The sequence below is a fragment of the Ceratotherium simum genome, chromosome 33, assembly GCF_057802395.1.
Source record: "Ceratotherium simum simum isolate JZ-2026a chromosome 33, ASM5780239v1, whole genome shotgun sequence".
Classification (NCBI taxonomy): Eukaryota; Metazoa; Chordata; class Mammalia; order Perissodactyla; family Rhinocerotidae; genus Ceratotherium; species Ceratotherium simum.
In genome coordinates this window covers 2,688,831-2,697,846 of record NC_141932.1, presented here as the reverse complement: position 1 = coordinate 2,697,846, position 9,016 = coordinate 2,688,831, and the positions used below count along the sequence as shown (strand labels likewise).

At 47.1% G+C, this 9,016-nt stretch overlaps 1 protein-coding gene across 3 annotated transcripts; it reads right to left on the bottom strand.

Moving 5' to 3' along the window:
- Positions 1–392: 392 nt before the first annotated feature.
- On the bottom strand, positions 393–9,016 carry ZNF772 (zinc finger protein 772). Of its 3 annotated transcripts, none has more exons than XM_087421003.1 (5): positions 8,754–9,016; positions 7,837–7,875; positions 6,344–6,470; positions 5,691–5,813; positions 393–4,699 (listed from the first exon to the last, which is right to left on the bottom strand). In XM_087421003.1, the coding sequence occupies exons 1-5, from the start codon at positions 8,784–8,786 to the stop codon at positions 3,555–3,557; spliced, it is 1,467 nt and encodes a 488-aa protein (XP_087277129.1). In that variant the 5' UTR covers positions 8,787–9,016; the 3' UTR covers positions 393–3,554. The 3 variants fall into 3 exon arrangements, with proteins under 3 accessions (XP_087277129.1, XP_087277131.1, XP_087277130.1); XM_087421005.1 differs by having other exon boundaries at positions 5,706–5,813; XM_087421004.1 differs by having other exon boundaries at positions 6,344–6,464.

Sequence of the window (9,016 nt, the reverse complement as noted above, 5' to 3'; positions counted from 1 at the left end):
GCCTGTTCCAACCAGTTTAAGTGGGAGACCTCAGGAAGCATCAGGGAGAGAATACAGAATGGTTGTGCCTCAGTAGGGGGAGGGAAATTAGCCTTACAATATACGCTTCAATAATTCCATCTAAAGATTTTTAGAATTAAGACCCCGAAAGATCATATTGTTTCTAAGGAAATTAACCATGTTAACAGAAAGAAAAAATCAATAGAAATACAAATATTTTCAGTACTCAAAAAGGCAAAATTGAGTGTTCAATCAAAATTACACCATGTTAACAATAGCACTATAACAGCACTAAAGGACAATAGTATCAGACAAGGTAGATTTTAGAGCAAAGGATATTACTATAGGTAAAGAGGGCCATTTCTTAGTGATAAAGAAGTCTACTCATTAAGTGGACACAACAGTAGGAAATGTTTATTCACCTAATAAAAAGACTTCAAAATATACAAAGCAAAAACTGATAAAACTACACAGAGAAATAGGCAAATCTACTGTTATACTCGGAGATGTCAATAATCTTCTTCAAACAGTTGATAGAACCCTCCCCCCCCAAATCAGTAAGGATACAGAAAACTTAGACATTATCAACCATCTTAACCTAGTTGACATTTACAGAACCCTCCACCAAACAAGAATACAATATACATTCACTTCAAGTTAACATGAAACACAAAATAGCCTATATTCTGGGCCATAAAGCAAGTCTCAATAAATGTAAAGAAGTCAAGTCAGAAAGGATGCACTCTGACTGCAATGGAATTAAATTAGAAATCAATTACCAGAAAGATAAGGAAATCTCAAATATGTGAAATAACACATTTCTAAAAAGAGCCATGTATCAAAGAAAAAGGAAACTGGAAAAGATTTTAAACTTAATTAAAATGAAAACACAACATAAGTTTTGCGGGAGGCAACAAAAGCAATTCTTACAGGATGACTTTTAGCAGTAAGCACCTAGATTAGGAAAAAAAGGTTTCAAAGGAAGGATCTCAGCTACCATGTTAAAAAATAGCAAGAGAAGAGACATGAAATCCAATAAAAGCCACAAACAATGGTAAAAGTCAAAATGGAAAAAAAAAAAGAAACAGAAAACAGAAAAATAATGGAAAAATCAATGAAACTAAGTGCTTTAAGAAGATCAATAAAACTGATAAACCTCTGGTCAAAGAAAAAAGAAAAATATAGACATTACCAGTATCACAAATAAGAGAGATGGCATCGTTAGAGATTCTACAGGTACTAAAATAATAAGCGAACAGTATGAAAAATGTGACTACTTAAATAAAATTAATAAACTTCTCGAAAGACACAAACCACCCAAGCCCCCTCTAGGAGAAAAAACAAAAGATAACTTTGTAGACCTATATCCCCTATAGAAATTAAATTTGTAATTAGAAACCTTCCTGTAAAATAAACTTTAGGTTCAGATACCTCACTGGTGAATTCTACCAAAGAACTAAGGAAGAAATAATACCAACTCTTCCAGAAAAGTAAAGAACAGGGAATACTTAACCAACTTATTCTGTAAAACCAGCATTATGCTGATGCCACTGAAATCCAGGCATTAAAGAAAATTAGAGACTAACTTCCACCATGAGGAGAGATGCAAAAATTTCTAAAAAGAAAGAAAAAAAACAGCAACTAAAATCCAACAATACATAAAAAGAATAATACATCATGACCAAATGGGGTTTACCTCAGAATTGCAAGATTGGCTTAACTTTTCAAAATCAGTCAATGTAATTCACCATTAGAAAACTAAAAAGGTAAAGAAAAAGAAAAAAGACTATGATTGCGGTCACCAGTGTTCAAGAACCCCTCCCAAATCCCTACCTCCTTGTGTTCTCACTGCTGTGGAGGCCCCTTCCACCGTGGACCAGGATTAGTCTGTGTTACCCACAGAGTAAGTAAAAAATGATGGCACCAGGTTAAGGTTCTAACAGATACTATGGCTTCTTGTGTGACTTCTCTCCTGGATCAGTTGCTTTGGAACTATTTCTCTAAAAAGGAATACTTTCAGCAAAAGTATGGATGAAAAGGAATGAACTACTGATACACAGAACATTGATGAATCACAAAATAATTACGCTGAGTAAAATAAGCCAGATACATGAGTACATATTAAATTATCCTACATGTATATATATAAAATTCTGGGAAATGCAAACAAATCTACAGTGACAGGAAGCAAGATGAGTGGTTGCCTGGGTGTTGCCTGGGAATGGGTGAGGGAGAGAGGGATTATAAAGGGAATCAGAAAACTTGGTTTCACAGGTGCAAACATGTATTGAAACTTATCAAACTGTACACTGTAAATATGTGCAGTTTATTGCAGAAAATGGTTAGATGATTGCTCTGACAGTGACTGTACCCATAAGAGAGGTGCAAATATGGGAGTCCTGAGAAGTTCTGTGAACCCTCATACCAAAGCCATAGTGATGGAAACACTTGCAGATCCACCTTTAGAAGAGTCATATTCCCTAGAGCTGGCTGTAGGCTCCCAAATCTCTATTAATCAGTGTCTGTGCCAATTATGATTCCTACCTGGTCCTTTTAGGGGACAGTGACATCTGCCTACCGAATAACAGATTTCAGGGATGTTGGCAGGTCCCAGGGGATCAAGTTCTCCTCAAGTGGGCTGGAGAATATGAAACATCCCCTGGGAACAAGGGACTCAATTCATGCTGCTTTTGGACACACCACAGGTGGTCACAACAAATGCCGCTCAGGGTGATGTTGGTCACACAAACAATCTCGGCATACAGGCCACAGGCCTTGAGCAGCAATGCAAGTCAGGCTGAAACTAGAATGAGAGCTGCTCTTTGATTGCCTTTCTGCTAACACCACTGAGACACAACAGTTGGAGCTCTCACAAAAGCTGTTCATCCCCTCACACTGGCAGAGAACAATTCTGTTCTCAACCCACCCACAAAGTGAACAGAATCCCCAAGATACAAGATAGTTTAAAAACTAAGGCATTTGTTGCAAAAGCAGAGCAGTATGAGGCAGACAACTCCCAAGTTAGGTGATTTGGAGCCTGGACAAATCCATCATGAGTGCCACATGAGCCCAACAGAGTCCATGAAAAATGGAAACCTTCTCTGCAAGCAGCCAGCAGAACAAAGCTTGCATCCTCCTGGCCCAAACTGGGTCATGTTCACGCTTAAACCACTTGGGGGAGCAGGAAGGAGGATCTTCTCAGGCTACTGATGATTCCCTCTAGGGAAGGGAAAAGGAACAGAGGTCTGCCTATCAAAGCATGTTGGGGTGACTTGTGCACAATGTGGGACCCTGCTGTTGTGTAGATGGATGACTTGTTTCAGAGACGCTGTCAGTGATATAATTCTGGCAAGCGTCCCAGGCAGGTTACAAAGTGCAACATTGCTCCAGAAAGCTTCCCACACGGCTGGCACTCAGAAGACTCTCCCCAGGGTGGGTGTTCAAATGTATGAGGTTCAACTTCAGCTGATGGCTACTCATGTAGGCTACTCTCAGAGCTTCTCTCTGGTGTCAGTCATTACACTGAACAAGGAGCTGACACATTTCCGGCTATACTAAGACCTTTCTCCAGTGTGAACTTTCCAATGTCTGATGAGGGAAGCCCTTTGCCTGAAAGCCTTCCCACATTCACTGCACTTATATGGCCTTTCTCCAGTGTGAATTCTATGGTGCTGAACAAGCACATGTTTGTGGCTAAAGGCTTTTCCACACTCACTGCACACGTAAGGCTTTTCACCGTTGTGAACTCTTTGGTGTGCAATAAGGTCAGAGCTCTGGCTAAAGAACTTCCCACATGCAATGCACTCATACGGCCTTGCCCCCGTGTGAACGCTCCAATGTTTAATGAGTCTATATTTGTGACCAAAGTATTTCCCACATTCGCTGCACTCATAAGGCCTTTCTCCAGTGTGGATACTCTCATGCTGAACGAGTGTAGATTTGTGGCTGTAAGCTTTCCCGCATTCACTGCACTTGTAAGGCCTCGCTCCAGTGTGGACTCTCTGGTGTACAATAAGGTTGGAGCTGTGATTAAAAACTTTCCCACAGATGCCACACTCGTAAGGCATTTCTCCAGTGTGGATTCTCTGGTGCTGAGCAAGTATGGGTTTGCGGCTGAAGGCTTTCCCACATTCGCTGCACTCATAAGGCCTTTCTCCAGTGTGGACTCTCTGGTGCTGAATAAGCGAGTCTTTGCGGCTGAAGGTTTTCCCACATTCATTACATTCATAATGCCTTTGTCCCCTGTGACAGGCCTCCGCACACTTGGTGTTACTGCGTGGCTTCCACTTACTGTGAGGAGTATGGTGCTGGAAAACGTTTGAGCTAGTTGGGAAGTCCTTATAACCCTCCCCTGTCATAAAAGGCAACTCCAATGGTTGGAGAAGGCAGCTGTTCACAAGAAATGCCCCGCCCTCATCCCCTCTGAAGAGTTTCTCTCCACTGCGCTGCTTCTGGTGGTGAAGGTTTGCATTGAACCAGAATTGTTTCCCACATGCCACACACATGTATGGTTTCTGCCCAGGGTTTGCTTCCTGGTGCTCAGCCAAATGCAAAATGTCTTTCAAGACTGGGCCACATGTCTCACAGAGGTGGGCCTTCTGGGTAGAAGGGCCTTCCTTGGGAGTCCTGACCTGTGACACTCCTACAGAAATGCTCTGTTCCAAAGGTATCTCCTCATCCTCCATTCCATGCCAACAACCTGAAGGCAGACAAATGCTGGTGAAGTACAAACTGACACTGGTGGGGGGGGCAGTCTCATTACAAGTGTGTGTCTAACAGAATTAAGATTAAGGTCACAGGGGGCTGGGCCCGTGGCTTGGCGGTTAAGTGCGCGCGCTCTGCTACTGGTGGCCCAGGTTCGGATCCCGGGCGCACACCAACGCATCGCTTCTCCAGCCGTGCTGAGGCCACGTCCCACATACAGCAACTAGAAGGATGTGCAACTATGACATACAACTATCTACTGGGGCTTTGGGGAAAAAAAAGGAGGAGGATTGGCAATAGATGTTAGCTCAGAGCCAGTCTTCCTCAGCAAAAAGAGGAGGATTAGCATGGATGTTAGCTCAGGGCTGATCTTCCTTAAGAAATAAATAAATAAATAAAATAAAACAAACAATTTAAAAAAAAAAAAAAAAGACCACAGGACTGCTGTCAGGACAAGAGGCCTGAGCTCAGATTGAACAAAGGGCTGCTATGCAGTAGTTGGCATCTAAAGGTCATAGAATGGAAGAGGCCTTGACTGGGAGAGGACACAAATGTGGGCAATAGCCCAGGAAGAGCCAGGGTGTCCAATAAAGTCATCCACAAATGGATTTCAGGGAGGCCTTGGCTGCTGGGGACACGTGAGAGCTGTGCAGAAGGGTGTGTTCCCTGAACAGCTACAACTGAATAGTTAGTATTTACGGACTATTTGGGGTGCATGCACATCTCATTGCACATTAAGTATAGGTCAATGCTGGAAAGCAATGCAGAGGGAGCAGTGGAGAAGACCAGGTGAGATGTGGAGGCAGAGGCGGGGAACAGCCAGGGGCCAAAGGTCAGAGCACAAAAGACAAGTGTGTAAAGAGGAAAGTAAAGACACAAATGAAGTGTGGCCAGTGGCCTTGGCACTAAAACAGCTGTGGGTACAGAGGTTAGGGAATGATTAGAACACAGCCCCGACAATGCACCTTTCCCCAGCTCCCACTCACCAGGGCCACACCCACCCTGGGCCTCTCTGGTCATGGCTGGAGTCAAGTCCACCCAGTCAGGTACCCAGAGGTCACTGCCCTGCTCCAGTGGGGCAACCTCATGGGACATGGAAGATGCATTTCCTAAGGAAAAGACAAGACAGGTAAATGGCCAGCACTGGTCTGAGTGACCCACCCCTCAGAGAAGAAAACTAAATATTACAAAAATAACCTCAAAGTAGGGTTTTGCAGGAATAGTCCAGTGGTCCCAGCAAGTAGTGACCACACTGGTCCCTGCAATTTCTGACACAGGCAGGCCATCAGAAATGTCAGTGAGAGGAATGGGATAGAACCTGGGCACAGGGGTCATGGATCTGGACAGAGGCCCTCAGTCAGGGAGAGGACAAGGTGGATATGATCCACTGGGTGACTGTAAGATGCCTCACTCCTGGATCCATCCGTACAAGCTTATGGGGCAGCACGTGTTGGGACTGCTCACGAGCCAGAGGTGGCAGTGCACACAGCTCGCGCCTGGCATCCACAGCACCTACTCCAAGGAACTTAAAAGGGAGACAGTATCCATGGCTCAATACAGGAAGGGCCAGGCTGCCCCTGGAAAACAGGGGAGGGACAGAACCCAGTCCAGGATACTGGGGTAGGAGTGACAGCCTTACCCAGCGAGGTCATAAGTGCGAAGTTCTCCAGCATCACATCATGGTATAGGAGCCTCTGAGTCTCATCAAGGAGCCCCCACTCCTCTTGGGAGAAGTACACGAACACATCCTCAAAGTTCACCTGCCCCTGCCACAGTGGGGAGAGCCAAGTCCATGAACAGCCTCTCTTCCAAGGATACCCATCTGTGCCCCGCCAGAGTCCCCTCCTGCATTCCTTCCTACCTAATTCCTCAATTCGAGGAAATGCCAGGACCAGGTGCCACAGGTGTCTGCTCTCTCCTCATAGTCCCTTTGATCACTGTGTCTACTCAAAGCAACAACAGGAAGGCGGGCAGAAAGGCACCATCTAAGCTCTGGGCCTGGCATGCATGGCTGCCCACCCCCCCTCCTGCCAGCCAGTCCTCCTGGGGTTGCTAAGATCATGCTTATTAAACAACCAAAGTTGGGCTCACCTTTCTCCCTTCAGCCCCCAATACCAGGGCCCAGGGGCCAACACTTCATACTCTTTTCCACATGCACATCACTCTTTTGGATAACTCTCTGTCTCACAACCCTAGCCCCTGAACCAGTCGTTGGCCTCCACCAACACGTTCCTGGCTGACTAAATGCACTGCCATTGTGATGTGTAGATTCTCCCTCCTAAACCCGTCTACACACCGTCTTCTACCTTTTGGATGTCTCCATCCTAAACCGCTCCAGAGAACTCCAGTCCTGTGTCCAGCAGCTTACCTGACACCTCCACTCAGTGTTCTCTGGAACATCTCAGAAACTTCACATGACCACAAACAAACTCCTGATTATACACTGAGTTACTTCTACCACTGACTTGCCCATCTCAGCTGATGGAACTTCTACCCTTCCAGCTGATAAGGCCTCAAACCTTGGGGTTATCTGTTTCTCTCTCACATCAGGAAATCTGACCCAATCACTTCTCCCACCTACACAGCCACCCCTCTGGCCCATGCATTACCACCACTCACCTGGAATACCGAAGTAGCCTCCTCCTTTGGTCTCCTTGTCTCCACCATAACTCCCTCAACCCTCACCACACAGTCTGTTCTCCACTTGGCATCCAGAGGGATGGATCAGATGACCTCCCTCCTCTGCTCCACACCTCCCATGGCTACACCACCCTCAGAACAGAGGCCTAGCTCATCAGTTGCCCATTTCAGGCCTGACTCCTGCCCACCCGCTCTTGATTCCTACCAGACATGGTGGAGACCTGTAGTTTCTTGAAAACTCCCACCTCAGTTTCACCTCCAAATATTTGCACATGGTGGTTCCTATGCCTGGAACAACCTTCCACACCTTATTCCAATGGTCCCTGAAAATGGGAACTCTTCCATAAGACACCTGGCCTGGCCTCAGAACCCTGGGCTTTGGGTTTCTCCAGGGTACTCAGACTCAAGAGCTGGGAGAGTACAAGTAAAGTGTTCTATGACACTACAATCCTGAAGACCACGTGGGTGGGGGTGGGGACACCCTCCCCTCACCTGTATAGGGTCCATAATCACTTCTGAGTTCATGGGAACCTGTGGGAAGAGGGAGACTGTGAGAGACAAGCAACCACCAAGAAGCCCCAAGGGCTCATGCCTAGCCCCTATTCCTGCCACAAAGACCTAGGGATGACTGTCCGCCCTCTGTGCCTCAGTCCTCAGGGACACCTAACAGCTGTGTTACCTCCAACTAGGTCTCAACCTTTCTGTGTCTCACTGTCCTCATCATCTCCCCACCCGTCTATTCTCCCTTGAGCAATCCACGGAATACTATTTTATTTTATTTTATTTTTGTGAGGAAGATCAGCCCTGAGCTAACATCCACGCCAAGCCTTTTTTTTTTTTTTTTTGCTGAGGAAGACTGGCCCTGGGCTAATATCTCTGCCCATCTTCCTCCACTTTATATGGGATGCTGCCACAGCATGGCCTGACAAGCGGTGCATCAGTGCACGCCCGGGATCCGAACCCAAGCCGCCAGCAGTAGAGTGTGCGCACTTAACCAATACGCCACGGGCGGCCCCCACGGAATACTCTTCAACCTTCAGATCGTGTCCCTCCTCTGTTCAGAACCATCCATGGCCCCCATCACCCTCAGAATGAAAGCACAGCTGCTCAGGCCGCCATTCCAGGTGTAACTCCTCTCACACTCTCTGATTCCTTCAGACATCGAAGGGCCCAGGTTTCCCGAATGCTCCGGCTGTGTCGCACCTCCACGCCTTTGCACATGCTGGCTCCTCTGCCTGTAACGTCCTTCCCACCCCACCGTACTAGCTGTCAGACGTGGGACCCAACCACCAGCGCCCCCACTGTCTGGACACAGGGGCCTGAGCTGCTGGGACCTGAAGCGGCCCTCACTGGAGGCTTCAGGATTCAGAGATGGAGGGCAGGGGAAGACCCGGGGGCGCAGCACCCACCTGCGCCGGGTCCGTCAGCTCGGCCGCCGCCATCGGAACCTGTGCACTGGGGACGGAGGGCACAGGGGAGAGAAGCGGTTGGGGGGCGACAAGTGTGAGGACGGGGCTCCGGCGGCCGGGTCACATGGGCAGCGCCACTGCCGAGCCTCAGACCCGCCTTTGTTCAGGGGAGACAACGCTTCCTCTCGCGTTTTCCCTCTCCTGTCACCTCGGGTCCGACACTGCGTTCCCAAGACGGACCCGACGGATTAAACCAAAAGCAA

Bases quoted from the DNA above. Each gene is read 5' to 3' on its own strand.
- ZNF772 (XM_087421003.1), bottom strand. From the start codon at position 8,786: ATGGCGGCGGCCGAGCTGACGGACCCGGCGCAG. The intron at 7,876-8,753 runs GTGGGTGCTGCG...CTCTTCCCACAG, and splicing joins AGCTGACGGACCCGGCGCAG to GTTCCCATGAACTCAGAAGT. The intron at 4,700-5,690 runs GTGAGTGGGAGC...GTCTGCCTTCAG, and splicing joins CCAGGGTGGGTGTGGCCCTG to GTTGTTGGCATGGAATGGAG.